Below are 23,766 nucleotides of genomic sequence, written 5' to 3'. Positions count from 1 at the left end.
GAATTTACGTTAGTGTGGTAAGGACAGGGACGAGGGGACGGTGAGACCCACCCTCACCTATTGTTCCAGGGAAGGCAGGGGCCTGAGGGGAGCGGCGCTGCCGGGGGACCCCAATGTGGTCAGCGACCCAAACCTAAACTTCACCTAGATGCGTGTAGACAGCTTTTGAGCTACAAAATGTGGTCGCATTTCAAGCTGGACAATTTTACTCACTCCCACCAAGAGTAACAGGAGAGAATTAGGCTCTGTTCCTGCACCAAAGCATTGTTTAAAAAATTAATGACTGTGGAATAGTAAAAGCAACAATGGAGTAAAAGTGACTGGAGGAGAATGTACTTGACCCGAGCTCACTGGCCACGTTATCTCACTGACGTTCCGATGCTGGCCGAGCCCTTACGGTACCAAAACAGACAGACCCACCAGGAGGGAGGTTTAATGCGCTGCTGTATTTTGATGCCGAGAGCCATGCCTGGTACACAAGGTTCTGGTAAACAATGGTGACAGTGTCAACCACTATGGGCTAAGCATACATCCAGCTACTCTGCCAAATCCCAAGGACAGACATCAAAAGGCAAAAACAAGCTGGCATTCTCTGGTGGGTCTGCAGACTCAGAGCCAAGCAGTTGCTGAGCAAACTTGTAACCAGTGCCTCCTGTGACAAAAGAGGAGGCACTGGCCAGGGGGCTGGGGCAGGGCTCCAGGCTTCCACTGCTCACCCACCAGTCTGTCCAGGGGGAGAACATGGTCCCTGCTTACGTTGCACCGATGCACCTACATTGACTGACGCCTGGGGACTCAGCAGGTGGTGACAGGTGACGGGAATGGAGCCAGCCTGGGAGTGGCACGGTGCTGGCAACTGTGCCCTCAGCTTTGCCCAGGCCACTACATCTGCCAGCTCATCTACAAGAAGCAAAAGGGGAGAAAGCCGTATAGATCACAGGGCCCTGCGAGGACAAGTACAGGTCATGGCCACGACATGCCTCGTCCGTTCCTTAAGCCATAGAGGTATGTCCGGGGAGGAAGTGAAAATTCATCCAGAGCCCACCAGGCACCACAAGCAGGTGGGACTCGGGTCCCCTGTGCCTGTCACTCACAGTACTGTTCTGGACTTTCTTTTTTTCAATTCTCTGGCATCTTCTTCTCCAACTTACCAACAACAAGAAAGTAGAATCTGATTTTAGACTCACAGAGACTCGCAGAACTCCTCCTCCACATCGGGCCCGGCAGCACGTGCCAGGTCCTCCGACCGTCACCTGTGGGACCGCCATGAGCCCTCTCCAGACTCAAGGCCCGAGGCCGTAGGCTGGGGGGACACGGATTCCCACACTCTCCCCAGCAAAGGGGGACCACCTCTCGGCAAAGGCTTCTCACCCTCTAATGCCCGAGGGACATCTCGATAGATACACAGGGAAACAGAGCAGAAGGTGGGGGGGTAGGCAGCCCAGAAGAGCTCGTCTGCACTTCCAAGGCAAAGTGGGTCCGTTGACCTAATCACAGGGACAAAGTGAGGACGAATCTTCCCCTGCTGTGCCCCATACTCCATGACACACCTTTCACTGCATAAGGAGCTCATTTGGAAGCCCCTGGCAGTGTTTCTGATGTCCTAAATTGGCATGGTGGTTGTCAGGCAGGGAGAGAGGGCCTGAGCCGTGCAGGTGCTGGACCTGGGATGCAGGAGACACTGGCTCCACCCCCAGGTCAACCAGCGCCTCATTCTGCGTCTCAGGATTCAGCATGACATCTATAAGCAAAGGGAAGAGACTGTCCCAGGACAGGCTGTCCAACAGGAATTAAATGAGAGCCATGTAAAGAAAGTTTCCCAGTTGCCACATTTAAAAAGGTAAACCCCCCCAAAAAAACCTAGAAACTGATTTTAAGAACATATCTTACTTATTCTACTGTATGTAAAATACTATCATTTTGACATGTAATCAATAAAGAAAGTAACAAGATAGTTTACATTCTTTTTACTAGACAAGTCTCAGCGTCTGATGTGCATTTGATCTACAGCACATCTCAGCTCAGAGCAGCCTCCTTCCCAGCTCTCCTAGCATCAGTGGCTGTGGCTACTTTATTGGACAGCAACTCCAGGGGTCACACCAGGGGTCCTGGCTGAAAAGCGGGAGTAAGTGTCCATACTAACCCTAAAAGAATCTCTCTGAAACAAAGGCGGATTCACTTTTAAACGTCTGAAAACCGGCGGGTTGCACCTCCCTCACGCCTTGGCTACAAGACAGCCCTCCTCCTTGCTGATCCCTTTCTGGATGTAGGGAAGCAACCCTTCGCACAGCCAGGGTGGCCGGGCTTCCACGTAGAATTTCCTGCTCTATGTGTCCAGTCCCACGAAGCCCTCCTTCTCAAACAGGATGTAGAGCAGGAGGATCTTCTCCCCAGTCTTGTCGGATGCACCATCCAGCCACTTGGACTTGAGCATGATGAAGAGTGACTAAGTGAAGTCCTCGATCCTCTTCTCCACCACCCTGCAGTCCTGGTAGATTGAAGGCCACATCTTTGCACGGCTGCTCGGCTACCTCCCCATGCAGCACAAAGACAAAGAGCTTAGAGTTGTAAAGCTTGGTGCCATACAGCTCCTCTGCACATGGAGCTTCTCGATTGTCTTGGCCAAGAGGCAGTCGGTAATGGTGACAAGGCCCGCGACCTTGCGGTGGGTCTGGAAGTCGCTCCACCCATTCTCGGGCGCATAGTGGTGACTGTAGTGGATACAGTGTGCCCACTGGGAGCTGCACGGGCTCATCTGGCTCACCAAGGAGATTCGCTTATAGATGCACAAGAAATTCTCCCCTGAGATGATCCCCACTGGTTGGACCAACACGGGGAGAGTCTGGTGGTCCTCAGCACACTGCACGTAGTCAGGGATGCTCATGTTGCAAGCCCTGACGAGAGGGGAGAGCAGACCGAGGTACATACTGTGCTGTGGGCTGCGGGCGCCTCTGGGTTGCGGTGACCTGGTGTGTACCAGTCAAAAGGCAGGGGAAGCCCAAGCAAAGCCAGGGGTACAGGTTGTCCTCAGCGTCTTCACATGGCTACCATAGCTCAGATCACATTACGCAGATTTGGTCTAGGCTTCCAGCCCCTGCCAAAAAGGGTCATTTCTTGTTTTCTGTTTCCAAGCACCTAGCCAGGACCTGATGCAAAGTCACTGCTCAAAACTGCTGAATAAAGGAACTGCTTCCCCACCCCTCAGCAGGATATAACGCAAAGAACCATAGTGGGATCAAAAGACCTGGATTTCAACTATAATTTATTTGAACTCGTAAGCTGCAGAATACTTGATAAGAAAACTTGCTTTGGGGAGGAGGGTACAGTTCAGTGGTAGAGCACATGCTTAGCATGTACAAGGTCCTGGGTTGAATCCTCAGTACCTCATTTTAAAAAAATGAATAATAAATAAACCTATTTACTCCCCTCAAAAAATATTTTTTGAATTCCAAATTAAAAAAGAAAAACACCTTGCACAACATTGTAAACATGAATATACTTCAATTAAAAAAAAATCCTTGCCTTACAAGAATATATCTGGAATATGGAAGTTTGCAAATGTAAAATGCCTAGGGTACCACCTGCATAAGAAGAAGGAACTGTACAAATTTACTATCCCTCATTTATGAGCTTTATTTCTTTTGGGGGGTTTATAACCTCTCAGAGCTAATTTTCTCGAATTAAAAAAGAGAAGGGAACATTACTGGATTCTCCATACTGCTGAAGAATCAGATAAACCTATGAAAGCATCTGACCCATAGAGGTTACTCAATAAATGTTTGTTGAATGAATGAATAAACAAGCAAAGTGAATGCTGCTCCCTGCCACAGACCATCACAATGGTACTGCCTGGAAATCCCAACCCCACGTTTCACCCGACTCTACACTAACCATGTGAGTGAACTGGGCAGGCCTGTGTGCTTCTCTTAACCCCAGTTTAATCATGAATATAAATGAGGGCAATAACACAAATCTCAAATTGATAGTGAGTCAGTAATGAATTGTACCCCAACTTTGCAAGATGGAACCATTAAAGAAAATTGGGCAAAAGGTCCGTAGGCTCTCTCCATATTATCTCTTAAAACTACATGTGAATCTACATTATATCTCAAAATAAAAAGTCTAATTTATTAAAGGGGCTATTGAGGTTAAATGAGCTCACTGTCTCAAATAAGGAACACACAGTACAAATAGGACAATGCCCAGCCCATGAGATACACTCAGTAAACATTCCCACTGAGCCCACTGGTCCCTCCAACTTCAGAGCACGATGATGTGTCCTCATGGCCAGAGGACCCTGCACCTGAAGCTAACAAAGCTAATGGTCCCCACTTTCAAGAGCCCCTGCCACCACCGTAGGTCTAATTTTGTACTTGTAATTTTTTTTCTTTTTATTAAATAGAAAAACGTAATTGCATAGCCTTCAGGTCACCAAAACCTGACCACAGAGATCATGATGGCAGCCCTTCTTGGTGAAACAAAGAAATGAAAAGCCATTTACACAAGACCTCTGTGTAAATCTACTAGGGAACTTCATCCTGGACTGAGAGGAAGAGGACTGGGGAGGAGGGGGCAATCTGCGGCACACAGACCCATGGGCCACCTGTCCCCACGATGGACTTTAGACCCAACCCTCACCCTCCAGGAACTTCAAAATAGACACAAACAGAATGCTGTGGACAAGATTTTTTTTTTTAAAGAAATCCCTGATTCCCTCGCAGGTTTTGTTTCTACCGAGAAACAAATGTCTTATGTGTATAATGTTTCACAAAAGCCTTAAAATATTATCACCCCATTGACACATTAAGAAACTGAGGGAGAGAGGTTTATCACATTGTGCAAGATTAGAGAGAGGCCACGTCAGACACTGTATTTAAACCGAAGCCCCTGTTCCAGTGCTCACAGTAGAAAGTGGGACATACTACCCCTTTCCTGCCCTCTCCCTGCAATAAATCTATGAAGAGTCTTTTCTGTGCCACCTGGAATCACAATCACATCAATTTTCCACAAAGAGCTATGTCACTCCTTGGAGGATGTGTCAAAATCTATATGTTGGATGGGAGGAGAGATTTGCATTTTCTGTTTCTCAAAGGAAACATGGATTAAAAGAAACTGAAAAGCACTTTTCTAGTAAATCTTCATTGTGCAGAGAAGGAAACGGAGGCTCAGAAGAGATGAGGAAAGGGCCTGATTAACAAATATTGCCTCAGCGCAGCACCAAGCCAGCCTTGAGCACTTCTGGGGGAGGATCTGGAAGGCCCAGGAGAATGAGTGTTAGAAAACTGAAAGAGAAGAAGCATACAAGGCCCCGTCTCTACACCACCATACTATGAAGTTCCACCAAATTACCCAGTATGGGTGCAGCCAACATGAAGGTGGGCTAAACAGGTTATAGAAACCTGGAAGTCTCAACCATAGTGGAAATTCCAACATTTACTATTTTTTTTTTCCCAGTTCAAGCATCAGCTCAGTGGGCGCTCTGTACCAGGGACTACACGAGGCCTGGAGTTCTCCCAAATACAGATCTTTTATATCACGTTTGCAAACCACACACAGGCCCACCAGAAGGAAAATGCCCACAGACAAGATGGAATTACTGAAACTGAAAGCAGCCAACCAGCATATATTACTAGCAAAAACGGTGCAGTTAAAAATAGACACGTGGACATAGAAAGCAAACTGTGGTTAGCAGGCAGGAAAAGGGGGATTAACAAATACACATTAATAAATAAAAAATAAATGACGAGGACCTACTATATAGCACAGGGAATTATATTCAATTTATTGTAATGAGTTGTACTAAAAACAATCTAAAACATATGTAGATACATATGCATATGTTTATAACTGAATCTCTGCTGTACACCTGAAACTAACATTCTAAATTGAGTACACTTCAATAAAAAATAATTTTAAAAAATAAGTAAAAATAAAAGCAATGCCATTTAGAAAAAATAAAAGAATACTCTGATCCCCTTAGCTGTAGGTGCTGGAGAATTCTGGTTACAAGCACCAAGTCCACTGGATCACTCCAGCACTGGCTGTCACTCTTTCTGACCATCAGAGAGTCACTTGGCTTCAGTGAGTTTACTTTTCTCTTCTGTGAAAGGCTTCAGTTGCAATTAACGATATATAGAATCTCATCATTCACAAACCCAACAATTAATGAGGACTTCCTATGGCCAGGCTCTGGAAATATGAAAATATAGGGTCTGAGATATATTCATGGGTAGAAGAAATTTAGGTCATAAAGACATTAATTCTTCTTGCTTTGATAGACAGATTCAATACAATTCTGTTTAGATTTCCTACCAGATTTTTCATGGGTAACAAGATAATTTATGGTCAGGAACAGCCAAGAAACTTCTTTAGAACCAGCACTGGGAAGGGGTGGATAGGTCATTCATTTCCACTGGTATTTCTGAAGTGATGAAAACGTTCTAGAATATTAAAGGTTGCACCACTGTGAATATGCTAAAGCTGCTGAATTTTACCATTTAAGTGGGTGGACTTCATGGTGTGTGAACAGTATCACAATAAAGATGTTAAATGAAAAAATATTTCTTGACAATTATTTTTCCCTCTATACAACTAGTCTGCCCCACAATTTAAGAACAAAAAAACCAAAACAATCCAAATTTTGCCAGGAGCTTTTTAGGACTGCAATGTCCCTGGGTCTCCAACGCCTCTGGTGGTGCTGTTCCTGTTAACACACACTAGCTGGGCTGGACTAGTTAGGGACAGTAACTATCTTTTTAAGATCAACAGTCACACGTTTCACCCTGGGAGAGGGAAGGATGGAGGATGTCACAGCCTCATGCCTTCAGCTCATTTTTAACTGAACCAAGCCTTGCTTTCAACACTGTTATCCCTCGCACTATAAAAACAGTGACATCATCAAGCACCGTCATCATAACACGTGAAAGTGTTCAAGGTACTTACCTGGGGCAGAAACACTGAGGGAGGAGAAGGAAGCTCTCTCAGCACTGATGCTCCCTTTTCCCGACTCCACCAGGAGAAGCTGGGCTTTACAGCTGGAGGCTCTCAGCCATGGAGCAGCCCAGACGCCACTGAGCTGGTCCACAGGGAGCGGGAAAGGGAGAGTAGGGCAGCCCCGGGGTCGCGGGGCAGGGAAAGCGTGGTGGGGGGGACGCGGGCTGCAGCCCCGCTCGGAGGCCAGCCCCAGCTCCAGCCGCCCGCCCCCGTCCGGGTCCGCAGAACCCGCCCGCCCGGGACACAGCCCGCCCAGGGGCGGGGACTGGCCGGCGGCCGAGGAGAGGCAGCCCGGGAGGAGAGGACTCGCGGGCGGGAGAGGGGAAGGGGACGCCAGCCGCGGACTGAGGGGAGTCCGGCTGGGGCGATAGGCGGCAGGTGCACACCTGGCCCTGGACAGCTGTGGCCGGGGCTCCGGGGCAGGAGCCAAAGTCCTACCGGGCGAAAGAACTGAGCAGCTTTGGAGCCGATCCCCGGCTCGGAGCTGGAGCTTCCAAAACTCGTTCCAGCTGGCACTGACTGCGCATGCGTAGGAGGGCCAGTGATCCGCTCTGGGTTCTGCGAGGGAAGGTGGGGAAGCAAGGGACGGAGAAGATGGGAGGAGGAGGGGAAAAGTGGAGGGAGAGATATGGACAGGAGGAGCAGAGAGAAGGCAGGGATCTGGAGGGGGGAGGAGAGTAGCAGAGATGGAGAGAAAAATTTTTAACTCTGGGGGCACCCTGAAGGACGCAGCAGTCCTGCCTCTGCACCCTTCTCTAACCCTTCAAGGCCCGCAGCTCATATTTTACCTCCCTGGTCCAGCCCTCCACCCAAGGCCTCTGCAGGACCCCTACGGGGATCACACCCGTTGCCCCCAGGTGAAGCTGGGTTTCCTTTTGCTCTGGGAACCAAGCACCCGCAGGTGTTATAGCTCAGAACTACCTTGGGAAGAGTACATATTCCCCTTTTACACGCTGGGAAACAGGCAGGCAAGATCTCTGCCTTAGCTCCACTGTCCCAGGTGTTGTGCTGGCGGGGAGCGGGAGGTACAAGGTCAGATCCCCAAAAGGAGCATACTGCCTGAGTGTTGGTGCATAGTCCCCATCCCTCCTGGGTAAACCACACCCCACCCTCGGGGAACAATCAAGGGCAAACAGTATGTCCCTGGGAGTGGGAGAGCTGCCCTCAATTCCAGTGCCCAGCTTGCTAGGAAGATAGGAGTGTTACTGAGTCCAAATTCATTCTCCTCAGTGCAGGAGAGTGCAGTAAGTTGGGAGACCAGGTGTTGGGGCATGGAATAGCAAGTTTCTCTAGACCTAATTGGCAAACTAATTTCCTGGAAAACCATCTCCCCAAGTCAGAATTCAGGCACCTTTCGTACATGCTTGGTTGTTGCAATATTCTTGATGTAGGATTTCTTTGTTGTTAGAATCCTTTGTTCTTGCAGCTATCTGCCTGGGTCAGATTCCTGTAAACCTCCAACAAAACAAACGTTATTTTCTATTATGTAACTTGTTATCTTTATATGAATGGAAAAGAGTTAAATATACTTAAAGGTCAGAGCCTTCAAAATGGGATCTCCTGTATATTTTAGGCTGTAGGCAACATTGTATTACAAGCAAGATGAAGCCTAGGAGACAGGGCACAGGGTTTAAGTCAAATATACTGATCTAATATGGAGTCAGATTTGTTCTTTTCTATTACCGGGGCAGAAGACACTTGAGGATTTAAATCCCTTTAAGTTAAAAATAAGTAATACTTTAAAGGAATTTACATACATAGGTCGGAATGTGCATAGCATATCTGGAAAAGAACACGAAGGAATGTAAACAGTGGCATCTCCAGGGAGGGCTGAAAGAAAAGAGGATGAGGGAAAACTTCTTTCACTTGTGTATTTTTGTGCTCTGTTTGAATATTTTTAACCACATGCATGTATTTCTTTTTCAATTAAAAAAAGTGTAATGGAGCAAAGAAGTAATACGTTCAGCAAATACAGCAGCCATGGAATCACAGAGCCATTACTTTTGATTTAAGCCAGGAAGCATTTATTGACTCTCTCCTATGTGCCCAGTGCTGTTTTAAGACTTCTTTTATTTTTTTTTTTATAAAATAATAACGTGCTATACCTCACCCCTGTCCATGGCTAGTGGAAAACCAACTGAATTTTTATTGAGTTGTTTTCCAAGGAGTAGAGATGAGTTATAAACAGAACACATCTTCAGGGCAAAACAGGCGGAGTGGTTTTCCAGCAGGCCAGACAGCAATGAAGGGTTTTCAACAGAGGCACACAGAGGCTGAGAGAGAAACCCTCCAGGACCCTACAAAAAGCTGCCCAAACTGCCTTCTCCATGGCACTACTGAAATGGAAAGAACAAATCTGACTCCATATTTGATCTGTTCCTTTGACTTTAACCCTGTGCCCTGTTACCTAGGCTTAGTCTTGTTGGTCCTGCACCTTTTGTAAAACAATGTTGCCTAGTGCCTGAAATATACAGGAGACCCTATTCTCAAGGCTCTGAATTTGAAGGATATTAACACTTTTCCATTCACATAAAGATAACAAGTTACAGAATAGAAAATAACATTTGTTTGTTGGAGGTTTACACGGATGTGACCCAGGTGAAGAGCTGCAAGAACAAAGGATTCTAACAACAAAGAACTCATACACCAAGTTTGCATCAACCAAGCATTCCCTCTTCCCATTTTTAATAGAAGAAGAGCCTGAAATCTGACTTGGGGAGATGGTTCCCTAGGACATTATTCTACCATTTCTCAGCTGGCTTTCCAAATTAAAGTCGCTATTTCTTGCCCCAAAACCTGGTCTCCTGATTTATTGGCCTGTAATGCACAAGCAGAACAAGCCTGGACTCGGAAACACAAACAGACATTGAAAGTACCCGTTTGGTATATTAAATGACCTGCTTCTACTCGTCTTCCTGACGTTTTATTCTCTTGACCACTCCTGCTATGTTTATGAAAAACCTGTCATGTGGACACATTTCCATCTCTAGCCACTACCCTTCCAGGTAAGAACTGATGCCAAGAAGTCAATGGAACTTGCTAGAAGGTATTACCTGGCCAAAATAGAGCAGAAGTGGTTTCTGGCTGATGTTCAGGAGCAGGCTGTGACACCTGACAAGATGTTATAAGTATGGATAGATAGCTGGGTACCAAAGGAGAAGCTTCTAAACTTCCATGAGGGACTTGTTGGATAGGAAGGAAAAGTCCCAGACTATAGCTCGGATCCCACCACGAGCTTCCTGGGTAAGGCTGGGCAAGTCATTTAAAATATCTAGGCCTGTGCTGTCCAACATGGGAGCCACCAGCAACATGCAGGATTATGAAGTTATTCTGTAGCCAGACAGAATTATAAAAAAACATTTTATTGCAAAGGCCCAGCAGGTATAATGTTTAAAAACGTTATTGGTTATCTTGACCTAACGAGTTATTTTTGTATGTGTAGGTTTCTGTGGTTTGTAATGCCTGCGACTAATGATTCCGATAGAGTGAGGTATTTTGAAATTATAAGTTACTGGACACAGTACCCTCATATCACAGTTGAAAAAAACTGATCCACATAAGCAAGGTGACCTGACTTATTAGTTATGAGCAGGGGCTCTGGGGCCAGCCTGCCTGAGTATAAATTCTCACTCTGCCTCCAGGGGGTTCTGTGTGAATCTTGGACAAATTATTGTTGTTGTTGTTGTTGTCGTTGTTATTATTTGTGCCTCTTTTTCCTTACCTTTTAAGTAGCGAGGAATATGTAGACTCTATCCCCTACTGTGTTGGCAGGATTAAATGAGTAAACCTCTGTGCTGCCCACTTCCCTGGGTTTCAGCATTCTCCAGGCAATCAGTGCCAAACTCAGAGGCATTCTCCACTGTCTTCGTCAGTCTGGGATGCTGTAACAAATTACCGTGGGTCGGGTGGCTTAAACAAACAGCATATTCCTTACGGTTTGGAGGCTGAGACTTTCAAGGTCAATGTATCCTTGAGAGGATTGCCAGCTCGAAGATGGCTGTCTTCCCAATATCTTCATGTCCCAGAGAGCAGAGAGAAGCAAGCACTCTGGGGGCTTGTATAAGAACACTAATCCCATTCATGAGGGCTCTACTCTCATGACCTCATTTTATCCTACTAACCACCTCCCAAAGGCCCTGCCTCCCAATACCATCACCCTGGGAGATGGGGTTTCGACATGTGGATTTTGAGGGGATGCAAACATTCAGTCCACACATCGGCTAAATCTCCCCAACATGCAGTCATCAAACCTGTAGCTAATTTCAAAGTAATATTTATATCTCTCTGTCCATTTCCATTCCTACATCCACTATCACTGAAGCCCTGTTATATTTTATTCCTTATTTTTCTGGTAGAGATTTAATTGATTCCTCTAACTCCAATGCTCCCCTCGCTGCATTCTGCTTAACAGCCCTGCCAGTTAGGTCTTCCTTAAAACACCTTCCCACTTCACCTGGTTGTTTTTTAGGTGTAAATGTCAGAATCCTCTCCACACCCCATCCTATACCTTTAATCCGTTACACTACGGCTCACTATGTTATTTTCCTTTTACAAATGTAAGAAATTTCCATAAGTTTAAGAGCTTAAACCAGCACAGATTTATCAGCTTATGGCTGTGGAGGTCAGAGATCCAACACAGTTCTCATTGGGCTAAATTCAAGGTACCAGCAGTGTTCCTTCCATCTAGAGGGTCTAGAAGAGAATGTTTCCTTGTTGTTTTTTTTTTTTCCAGTTTCCAGAGGTCACCCACCTTCCTTAGCTTGTGCCCCACGACTTCCTCCATTTTCATGGTCAGCAGCCTTTCTGAACATTGCTCTATGGCTACACCACCCTCTTATTTTAAACTCAGCTGGGAAATGTCCTCCATTTTAAGGACCCCTGTGATTCCATTCGGCCCACCTGGACAATCCAGGCTACTCACCCTATTGTCTCATCTCAGGATCCCCTTGTCCCATCCCATTCAGGCATTATGGATGTGGCTGTGACACTCACCTTGTGTAACATTTCCTCTCATGAGCAATTTATGGTTCAAGGCACTTATGAGTGACTTTTTGTTTTTCTTCCTTAGCCTCTCTACATTCAGTATGTCTGGTGAGATTATATGAATCCTTTTTATTTGTCCCCCTGCACTAATCTTTAATAATGTATCATGGGTTTAAAATGCTAACTAATAGACAATTTAGAAGACAGAAATCCTCTAAGATTTTTGTGCTAAAATATCTGTCATGCATTTTGCCATGTACAGTAATATGTCACAGGTGGCTACCCTGTGGCCGGGGAGGGACATGATTCTGCCATCACACTCCCCTCATTCTCACCAATGGGCTGATCACCTAACCAAGGATCTATGCTCCCCGCTTCGCTCATGTCCTCCTTTCCATTGACTGTCCTGTTCCCATCGCTTCCTTCATTCAGCACATCAGGATTTCATGACCACATTCTTCTCTAAATGGAATGGGTATCTTGAATCTAATGTCTGACAACTGTTCTTACTGTATATGCACACACTGACCTGCACATAACCCCGACCAGCTCTTTATTTTCCTAGAATCTCCCAGAGGAGTCAGTTCCATGATGATGGTGATGATGATGGTGATACTGACAATGATGACAGGGACCTCTCAAGGATTCTGATAAAGAGGGAATCAATAAAGGGAGGGAATCATTGCAAAATTGCCCCAGAGACAGGCTTAAAAGTAAATAACTGCTATAGTGTTTAATGAAATTGACATATATTTAACTATTTTTAAAACTTTATATCACTGAATTTAAAATTTTAATGGGAATTCTCATTCACCAGTAACCAACATTCAACTCTAGGACCAAAGTCTAAGGATTTCGATCTTCTAACAAATTGTCCACTAGCCTTTTAAACACATGATCCTTTTAAAAAGCTTAGTGCTGGGCTGAAAATAAGCAGGATTCATATAATCTCACCAGACACAGTGAATGTGGAAAGATCAAGGAAGAAAAACAAAAAGCCATTCATAACGTCTTGAACTTCACGTTGTTCACAGGAGAAAATGTTAGCCAAGGTGAGCGTCACATTAACATGACGCCTGAGTGGGATGGGGAAGCTGATCTTCCTCATCAGACATTTATGCTGATTTGTTAGATGCCAACACAGTTTCCTCATTGGATTTGCTTCTAACAAGTATGGAAGAATTTACGTTCTACCAAAAGCAGTCTAAACATTTTCCCCTGCTGTGAGGTCTCTGGACTGAATGTCCCCACAAGAAGGACATGAATATGTTTCATAGGGAATTTTTCCTGAGAAGCAACAGGATTTTCGAGGGAAGAACTGCAGGCCCACAATGGAGGGCTGGAGGAGGGCTAGAGGGGGCACTGGAAAAACAGCAGGAGTGAGTTCAGATACTACTGCTCAGGTCGCCAAACACAGCATTGCTATCTCTGAGGATGTGACATTCTCCCAAAAGTTCCATGAGTGAAGGTACCTGTGAACACTAAGCAGGTTGTTAAGACACAGCAGCACATAATTTGCGTCACAACTCAATTACAGTATGTTTTGATATTTGGAAAATAATTAGCCCATTGTCCTTTGAAACTGCAGCAGTAGCAATAGAAATAAAAAAGGCTGAGCCGTCTTGGAGACAACAATCAATAAACAATTCTAAATCTGCAGGATTCCTTAACGATATGCAAGCAATGAGCTAGATGTGTGCTGCAGATACCTCTTACTGCAGGGCTCACTCCTGCAAAGCATAGAACTAGTTTTCTCAGCAGACAGAGGGAACGAAGTCAAGATTCCAAATCTTGAGATATTTACTATATGGCAGGAAAGATCACACAAGTACATCCAGCCAAATATGAATAAATGTAACCAAATATTATCAAATGTGACTGGAGCACAGATGAAACAGAAATTCCTTTCACCTGGGATCTACAGAGACTTCTTCAGAAAATGTGGCTTTGGAGATGGCCAAAGACATGGGTGGAATTTTGGCAGAACAGGATGTAAGGAATTTTAAAACTGATTCTAAAATTTATATAAAAATTCAAAGGATCCCAAATATCCAAAACAATTTTGAAGAAGAAAAACAAAGTTGGAAGACTTGCACTATCTGATTTTCAGCCTTTTTTTTTTTTTTAAACTACAGTAATCAGAATATATGGTGTTGGTGTAAAACAGGAAAATAGAATAATGGAGCAGAATAGAATGTTCAGAACTAAACCAACACTTATATAGACAATTGATTCTCAAAAAAGATGCAGTGGAGAAAGGATCTTTTCAACAAGTAGTGCTGGAAGAATTAGATAGTGATATGCAAAAAAAAAAAAAATGAACTTTGATCCACACCTCACAAAATATACAAAAATTAACTCACAATGGATCATAGATCTTAATAGGAAATCTAAAACTATAAAACAGCTAGAAGAAAAAGCATAGGCTTAAGCTTTATGACCTTGGGTTTGGCAAATATTTCTTTGCTATGACACCAAAAGTATAATCTACTTTAAAAAGAAACTGATAGAGTGAACTTTATCAAAATGAAGACTCTTCAAAGCTGTTCTAAACACTGCTAAGCAAATGAAAAGACAAGCCATAGACAGAAGCTATTTGCAGACCATATATCTGATAAAGGTCTCTCTTTGTATCTGATCCAGAATAAAGAGTTCTCAAAACTCAATAATAATGCAAACACCTGAATGAATGAATGAGGCCAGAAAACACACTTCAGTAAAGATATCCAGATGGATAATAAGCATATGAAAAGATGCTGATTAAAGATGCCATTAGTCATTAGAGAAATGCTTTTAAAAACCACCATGAGATACTAGTACACATACATATTAGAATGAATACGATTAGAAAGTCCGACCTTACAAAGTGCTGGCAAGGAAGTAGAGAAACCAGAGCTGATACACACCACGAGGAATTTACAATAGTACAACCATTTTGGAAAAGTCTTTAACAGTTTCTTTAAAAAAGGTAAATACCTATCTACCATATAACCCAGATATTCCTCATCTGGTGATTTAGAAAAGAAAATCATATGTCCATATAAAGACTTGTAACAAAATATTCACTGCAATTTTATTTATAATAGCTCAAGTTGTAAATAACCCATGCATCCATCAAGAAGTAAATGGAGAAAAAAATGATGGTCTATCCAAACACTACTCACAACAAACTATTCAGTAAAAACTCAGCACTAAACAATACTCTGCTATAAGACAAATAAGCTATTAATACAGCAACACAGATGACTCTCAAAATAATTACACTGAATGAAAGAAGTCAGACAACATAGAGTAGATACTGCATTAATCCATTCATACAAGGATCTTGAAAATGCAGACCAATATGTTGTGATGGAAAGCAGATCAATGGTTTCCAGGGGAAGAGATGGGGAGGGAGGGACAACAAAAGGCAGGAGAGAAGCTTTGTGGGTGATGGGTATGTTCACTCTCTTGAATGTGGTCATGGTTTCTTGGGGATATATTTATGTCAAAACGTATTAGCTGTACACTTTATATGTGTAAAAATTACTTTGCCAATTATACCTCAAAGCTGTTTTAAGAAAAAAGGCACTTTAGTCCTGATCCACCTCAGCCCCTGATTGGAGTGACATGATCAGTCCCTCACCCTGTTTGCCTAACAGGAAGGTAGAAAACCTCTCACGGAAAATAACATATGGATTTTTCATTTGCAATGTCTGCCATGTAATAAAGAATTTCAAGACATGCAACATGTCAAGACTATATAAAGGATAATATGAGAATAAGAAACATTAGACAAAGGATGCAAACCCCCAGGTGATGTAGGCATCAGAGTTACCAATAAAGGCTATAAAATACTTTTAATATATTCAAGAAAATAAGGAAATTATGGGAGAATAGATAACAGGGTAAAGACTTTCACCAGAGAAATATACTGGAATGTATTTTTCAGAGAAATTAAACAGATACTCTAGAACTGAAGCTTTCAGCTCTGGAAACAGGTAAACAGAGCTAATTAGGATCCCTTCAGTAATGCCGAGTAAAATACAACAACAAATGTAACACAGAGCTAACTATGGAAAGAGAAGTTCCCAGGTGACAATACAAAGAGGACACTTAAAGCCCAGAGTGGTAATCTTGTGAGCTGATGCCACCACACCCTGGAGGGAAGGGGTTTTAATCTGCACATAGAGATACAATGTCCATTTAGGAAAAAGGGTCCATACCAGATGTAGAAGACTCTTCCTTTATATCTATATAGTCAGAGACAGACATGTAAAGTGGCAGCAGAGGTCACAGGGACACAGGGCCCTGGGCCAAGGAGTTTGAGCACCTCTGGAAGCTGGGAAAGGTAGGAAGATGAATCTCTCCCTAGAGCCTCGGTGTGGAACGTAGCCTTGGCCACACGTTGGTTTTAGCCCACTGACATCGACTTTGCACTTCTGCACCCTAGAACAGTGAGGCGATGAATGTGTATTGCTTTAAGCCACTGAGTCTGTGGTCCTTTGTTACAACAGCGATAGGAAAGGAACTCAGGAACAAACATGAACATGAACCCCAGGCTGCCTGCTGTGCTGGCAGGAAGTCCTTTGTCTCTGATCCTGGGGGAGACTCCTGTCTTCTGACACCATCCACAAACTACCTCATGCTAACTTGGCAGCTTGCAGAGGGTTAAATCTTAACCCTGCACAGTTCTTGATATTTAGTTAATAAAAATGATGGTGTCATCATGGGTATTTTTCCATCTTTTAAATACCCTTCAGTCTTCTAATAAAGCTACTTCTAATTGAGAGGCCGTGTAAATAGTTTTCAATCTTCATAATATATAACTGGTTTTATTTGGTTACTTAAATTATGAATAATAATATTCACATTAGTAAAAGTTATTAAAATCAACATTGTTTAATGAAAATAACATTTCTTTTTGCATGAACATGTATTAACTACAAGAAATCTTCCATGCTTTATTCTACAATTTATTGTTAGAGCCTTAAAGAACAATATTTTCCTCAAAAGATATTATGGCGAAGGGATTTCTTTTGGTGGAACAGTTCCTGCATCAATGCTGGTGCATGGCTCAGGCCACTGGGAAACTAGAGATGATAGAAATTAGGAGGCATTATAAACACAGAATCATTTTTTAATGAATTAAAAAACTGGATGTGTGAAAACAAAGAATCAGAGAATATTCTGGTGAAATAAATGTATTTTTCAGCTTAAGCAAGACACGGGGTGAATAAATCTAAAATGAAAAAACCACCCAGAGATTAGCAGCGAGTCATGCATGCAGTGTGACTGATCAAAACCAAGTTGTTTCCAAACCAGTGTGCAGGTTTGATGCCTTCATGAATCAAGTCTGTGTGGCACCAGGCCACCTCGAATACATGTTGATGAGGTATTTATAACCCCTTCACCATCCCAGCACAAAGCCCACACATGAGCCACAAGACCATCACCTACACATCTGCAAAACACACAGCATGGTGAATAGCACTTTTCTTGTTCAGTAGCCGGTGGCAGGGCACTGTGAGCAGACCGAGATACAGGGATACAGAGACACAGAGGCACTTCCCCTCACTCAGCTGATAATCTTCCGTGCATTCCTGGGGACAGGATTGTCATAAAATGCACCATGGATTGATCCTCCTCCTAGGAAAGGAACGGTAGGGCTGTCCTCAGGTTTGAGCAAGGGTGGCTGGAGGATCTCAGAAGAGCTGTTGCAGCACAACCAATAGAAATGTCAGCCACCGTGACCACGAGAGACAAGTCTCCTGCCATCCCGGTAGGCACTTGGGCTCCTGACAAAAGCTGGGCTCAGTAAAGGGTTGAGTAGAAGGCACAGATCTGAGGGATGCCCCAGCAAGAGACAGGAGGTAGGGCCTGGTTTATACTGCTCTGGGTGTATCCCAGCCTCATCCGAATACGAGATCTGAAACTTGCAAAACAGCAGAGCTGGGATGGATCACCTACTCCAGACTCCTTTCCTTACAGTTAAAAGGGTGGCAGCCCTGAGAGGCAAAGCAACATGCTAAAGGCAGAGCGTGGACGTGGCAGCGCCAGATGAAACGCACCGTGCCAACCCCCGTTCAAGGCCGCTGACACTGAGTAAGGGGCCAAGGTTTCCAACGAGGAGAATGAGACAGTGTAAATATCTTGTTCCCCCCAAAACCCCAAATGTTTTTTAAAGGCACAAAAACTCACCTTAACTAGTTCTCTTCTGAGGGGGCTCTCTTCTTTCTCTTCGTCTTTCTGTCTGTCTCCATTTCTCTCTCTCAGACAAAAACACATACAATTTTGTGAAAGGGGACTTCCTGCCATACAAAGAGAATTCACATCTTCAGAAAGACACATGACAAAGCACGTTTCCAATTCAAGTCTTTGTGTGAAGTCTGGGCAACTGGGTTATTTTCTAGAACAATCGGTGGTTCCAAAATCAGGAGATCATCTTCCCCAAAGGAATAGTTCTGGTCGGTGTTGATGAAGTTGGGGATGTCACATTTCATGACCCTGTTTGGCTCCTCCTTTGGCCACCTGATGCATCTGATGGCTTCCTGGAGCCGAATATCACTGTCAAGGGCTATGGTCGGGATACCAGATTTGGCCTTGCCTAAGCGGTCCACTTCATTGACGTAGCAGTGAAAGAGGGACCTAGATTCGTCATTGCCCTGCCAGAGAACACCTTGGGCAGCAGCGGTCTTCCAAAGTCTGCCACAAAGCTGTTGAGTCTGAATCTCCTCTCGGGAGACTCTGCATTGCTATAAAGAAAACCAAAATAAAAGATCGCTCACACTCTAGCTCGGTGACCTGAAAAATCATAGTTTTTGATATCTACTGAAAGCAAATCCCTGCACAGAGCATGCTGACAAGCACTGGAACTGAGAGATATCACTTCTGAACACATACAATTAAACCCAAGGCAAAAGTCACAAGTGAGGGCCCTTGGACCATCCTGAAAAGACATCGCTCCCTGAGAATCCTCAATACTGGTGCATCGCACACCAGTGATTCTCAGTGGGACACTCAGATCATCTTCATCAGAATTATTTAAAGTGCTCCTTAAAATGCAGAATATTGGGGTGCACACCCTCAGAGTCTCCAGAATTAGGGACCGGTAGTCTGTATTTTCATAGCCGCCAAGATCACTAAACATGCTCAGGATTAGCACCGCATTCTACATCGGGTCACCTGAGCAACGACAATGCTGTCTCACGGGGTGGGGGGGTGCCATGTGTGTCAGGGTGCTGTCCTACCCACGTGTCTCCCCTGATTCTCAGAACTGACAGTGCAGCCCCATTGGGCAAGAAATACCACCATTTCACAATGCATATGCAGGGCGCCCGACTGACAGATACAATCAATGCTAAGAGAGGGGACAAAGCTCAGGTTCCTGATACCTTGTTTCACTTACTGTGGGACAAATGATCAATTCAACGGTAATAAATCAGTGAATGAGTGAATAACATGACTCTCGTTAGTCCCACGAGTGCCTGGAAGAGCAAGCCTGGGCACACTGAGAATCATAACAGCCCATCTACTTAATTGTCATCCTCCCCAGATTTATGTAAAGGTTACTTCCACCCAGGCAGTGACTCCTGAAGGGCAAGAATCATGTCTGAACACAGTCTCAAATCCAGAACAGAACCTGACAACAATTAGGCTCTGGAGTCTGTGTTTAGCGAGTGTGGAATCTCAGTGATGTCAGCTCTTACACCTTGCCTTCCCACCGCACCCCTCACGATATAGCCCTTATGACCAGCTCTCCCGGGGCTGGGGCCACGGAACCCATTTACAGGACTGGAAGAATCTGATCATATAAACCATCCCCCAGATTATCAACAAGAGTCACCTGCATTTCAGGGATCAGTAATCCCAGAAGCTTTGCAGTTCAGGCAACTGAGGGATTTTTATATCAGCTCTGTCTTCTACTGCGACTGCCTGGGTGTCATCAGACAAGGAATTCTCAAAAGCCTGAGCTTTTCCTTTCAGGAATAATCTAATTAACAAATCTCGTTGACCACTCAACAAATGTGATGTGAAGATCAATGATTTACACAGGATTACAACATTTACTAGTTCGTGGATTTAGAATCAGAGCAAAATCATTAGAGAAAGATTGACAGAATTTAGCTTTAATGCAAATTTAAGTATTCTTAACTTTCAGTAAATCATCTTCCCCTACTTATCACTTCACCCAAGTTTAAAAGATGTTTGAGAACAGGGATGAGTGTGCCAGCAATCTGAGACCCAATAACCTAAAATGTCACCTAGGAAATGGAGAGGAGTAACACATTTTTAAAAAGCATGGTGAGGATGGCGGGGCCATCCCCCAACTCCAGACTAAGAAGCTCTGAGTAATAGCTTTCCTGCCTGCCTGGGGCATCAGCTGATATGAAAACCCACCCAGAAAACTCACTGTCCAGCAGCTCCTACGTAACACAGGCTACACTTTCTCAGAATTAAGAATTGGGTCCAGTAACCCCTTCGCTGAAGAATAAAGACAAAGGAGAAGAAGAGAGTTCTGCCCCTCCCCAGGGGAGAGCCCAGACCTTGGGCTGCATGCACTGCGCCCACCTCCCAAGAGAAGGATAAGCTGGAGAAGGGCGTCCTGCGAAACTGGGGCAGCAAACGTTGAGATGGGAACAAATTGACCAGCTGTCCAGGGACAGCCCCTCCGCTGCCTTGGCAGCTGCCTCCGCCCCCTCAGCACATCCTGCCCACTTCCGGTGGTTAAACTGTCAGGGAAACTGTGCTTTGAGACCTGGGGCAACAGAGGATGCCCCCAGGCCAAGCTGCGGGGGAGATGGGAGCTAATCCACCAGCTCCCAAGCGGCAGGCTCCATACCCCCGCCAACACCCCGTTGCCCCCTCACCCTACCGCAACCCCGGGGCAATATGACCCGGAGAAGGGTGACCTGGGAACGAGGGGCAGCAGAGGCCGCCCCACGTCAGGCCTCCAGAGAGACGGGAGGTTATCCTCCAGCTCACAATAGGCAGCACCCCTCTCCTCCCCACCCCCTGATCTCACCGCGCCCACCTCCCAGGAGCAACCTGACCGGGTGTGGGGTGTCAGGCGAATCTTGGACGGGAGAGGCCGTCCCCAGGCCAGGTCAGAGGAGAGGAGAAGAAGTGGCACCATTAGGCGGGGCAGCCGGCCGTCGCAGTTGCCTCTGCCCCTCGACCGCATTGCGCCCGCGTTCCAGGAGCAAGCTGACCTGGAGACGGGCATCCGGCTTCTTGGGCAGCAGAGGACGCCCCCAGGATTGGCCATGGGGAAGAGGAGAGCAAACTGACAGGCTCCGCTCTGCAGGTCCTCTACCCCAGCCATCGCCAAACACGCACCTTAAAAGCACCGCCCAGGGCGCCCCTCCCCCAGCAGGCTGAATGGGACAGGCGTGTCTGGTGATCTGGGGCAGGAGAGGCCACTCCCACACCAGGACATAAGGGAGACGGGAGCCAATCCACCAGCTCCCCAAGGCAGCCCCCTATCCCCCCCCCTCACGGTGGCCGCATCTAGGGAGCAGGCTGACCTGGACATGGACGTCCGGCGAACTAGGGACAACAGGGACTGCCCCCAGGGCAAACCATGGGGAGAAATGGGAGCAAATGGACCGGCTCCATGGGAAAACCTGCCACTGCTGACACCACCCCCAACGTAACACGCCCGCCTCCTGGGGCCAGGCCGACTAGGATACACGTGTCTCTTAACCCAGGGCAAGAGACACCGCCCCCAGGACAAGCCGCGGGGAAGAAGGGAGCAAATGGGCCCGCTCCCCCGCTGCAGGCCCCTGACCCCCGCCACCCGTGCACCCTGACTACCCTGCCTCCCGCCCCCAGCAGGCAAAGTGGGAAAGGGGTGTCCCGGGACCTGGCGCAGCAGAGGCCGCCTGCTGGCCACGCGGCACAGACATAGGAGCTAATCCTCAAGCTCCCCCGGGGCAGCCTCCCTATCCCCGCAGCCACCACCTTCCCAGACCCCTGACTGCACCGCACCCATCTCCCGGGAGCAAGCTCACCTGGAGTCGGACCTCAGGCAAATCTCCGGCGGCAGAGGTCGCCCCCAGGCCAGGCCGCGGGGGAGAGAAGAAATGGAGCAGCTCCCTGGAACGGACCCCAACCCCCAGCCGCCGCCGCTGCCGCCGCCGCCTCCCAGGACCAAGCTCACCTGGAGACCGGCGTCCCGCCTCTAGGGCAGCAGAAGCCGCCCCTGGCTCCGCCGCGAGGGAGAGCGGAGTGAATTGACCGGCTTCCGCGCGGCAGCCCCCCTACCCCCGTGGGCCCTGCACCTTAACGACACCGCCTCCACTCCCCACTCAGCAAGCTGAGTGGGACAGGTGTGTGTGGCGACCTGGGGCAGCAGAGGCCGCTCCCAGGCCCGGCAGCCGGGAGAAGGCAGCTATTCCATCAGTTCGCCAGGGGCAGCCCCGCTCCGCGCCCCTGCCGCTGCCACCGCCCCCTGACCTAACCGCCCCACCACCCAGGAGCAAGCTTACCTGGAGTCCAACATCTGGCGAATTTCCGGCGGCCAAGGCCCCCCCAGGTCATGCTGCAGGGAAGAGAAGAAATCGACCAGCTTGCCCGGGCAGCCTCCCACCCACCGCCGCCGCCGCCGCTGCCGCCGCCGCCGCCCCAGACCATTGCACTAATCTCTCGTGGTCAGGCTGACTGCGAGGATGTGCTCTTGCCTTCTGATCCTGGCCACGTGCCTGAGCACCTTCCTGCACCCCTACACTCCCTGTACCTCTGCACGCCTGCCACTCTCTGCACTTCTGCACTGCCTGCACCCCCGCATCCCCTGAACTGCCTGCACCCTCCACAGCCCCTGCACCCCTGCCACCACTTACACCTTTGCACTGCGTACATTCCTGCACCCCTGCATGTCCCACACACCACCTCTTGGGCCTGTGGCAGAGTCTGTAATGTTAGACCAATGCACAGGGACTCACATCTTTGCCTGTATATGATGCATCAGTGGACGTCTGGGGTTGGCTGCAGGAAGGTACATGTTCCAGGTCACTAGCCTGGGCCACTAGGGTGATCTCTGTGAGGTCACCCAGGACGGGCTCAGAGATGCTGTTCTCTGGGAAGAGAGGAGTTGAAACCGGTCTTGAGGGCAGAGCTGTGCTCACCAGGTTGTCCACGCTTCATGTTTTACACAGGGCTTCGGAGAAGTGAAATGGATTCGGCCAAGTAAGACCAGCCTGCTGTGCGCCCACCTCAGTCCTGGGCTCTGAGGCAGACCGACTGGCTCCCACCATCAGGACACAGTTTGGGCACCTGAATGGTCCCTTGGAGGCATCCTATAACTTCTCAGGAAGAAGTCTGGCTGCTTCCACGCTATGGCCCTCCCTCCCACTGTGCTGGCCTCAGGAAGGTTCCTTATTTGGGGAAGAAGGAAGCCCACCCCCTACCCCACCCCTCACCTTTCTCTAACCCAGGCTGGTGCTTTCTCTGCCCTTCAGAGTCTGGAAAGCCATTTCTCTTCAGGTATGTCCCTTCTGAGATGGACTTGCTTCCACTCAATTCTAGGCGAGGATGCACCATGGAATGCACTGGGTAAGAGAACCAAAATAAATAGTTTCTTCTATGAGGTTTTCTGTTTATCTACTGGGGCTGGGCTGTGTGTAGTTTGCTACAGCTATTCGTGCGAGAGGCTAAAGCCGCCCGTGTGTCCTTGTTTTCATCTCCCCGCTGTCTTTGGGTTTTCCCTAGACACTCCTGAGACATTTACTTCTTTTAATTTTATTCCTGTTATTACACAGGGGCCCTACTGACATGGAGGTAAGGTGTTGGGGGAGCGGGACAGAGCAGGGC

The 23,766-nt window shown here is 46.7% G+C and overlaps 1 protein-coding gene and 1 pseudogene across 13 annotated transcripts in view; both read right to left on the bottom strand.

Moving 5' to 3' along the window:
- The window catches only part of LOC141579767 (uncharacterized), an 89,037-nt gene that overhangs the window by 56,875 nt on the left and 8,396 nt on the right, over positions 1-23,766 (bottom strand). For 8 of the 13 annotated variants that reach the window (XM_074378291.1, XM_074378294.1, XM_074378295.1 and 5 more), the window contains 7 exons: positions 23,376-23,504; positions 22,899-23,032; positions 22,446-22,498; positions 21,969-22,159; positions 18,157-18,710; positions 10,715-10,874; positions 6,943-7,653 (listed from right to left, as the gene is read on the bottom strand). In XM_074378291.1, the coding sequence (XP_074234392.1) occupies positions 18,285-18,710; positions 21,969-22,159; positions 22,446-22,498; positions 22,899-22,957 (729 nt within the window). In that variant the 5' untranslated portion in view covers positions 22,958-23,032; positions 23,376-23,504 and the 3' untranslated portion in view covers positions 6,943-7,653; positions 10,715-10,874; positions 18,157-18,284. Of the gene's footprint in view, positions 1-6,942; positions 7,654-10,714; positions 10,875-16,794; positions 17,605-18,156; positions 18,711-21,968; positions 22,160-22,445; positions 22,499-22,898; positions 23,033-23,375; positions 23,505-23,766 lie in introns of those variants that run through there. The other 5 variants (XM_074378300.1, XM_074378301.1, XM_074378298.1 and 2 more) reach the window with 4 other exon arrangements.
- LOC141579800 (trafficking protein particle complex subunit 9 pseudogene) lies at positions 897-3,151 on the bottom strand (annotated as a pseudogene).

The sequence above is a fragment of the Camelus bactrianus genome, chromosome 14 (genome assembly GCF_048773025.1).
Source record: "Camelus bactrianus isolate YW-2024 breed Bactrian camel chromosome 14, ASM4877302v1, whole genome shotgun sequence".
Taxonomy (NCBI): Eukaryota; Metazoa; Chordata; class Mammalia; order Artiodactyla; family Camelidae; genus Camelus; species Camelus bactrianus.
Note: the sequence above shows the minus strand (reverse complement) of the source record. Positions and strands in the feature narration are given on the sequence as shown.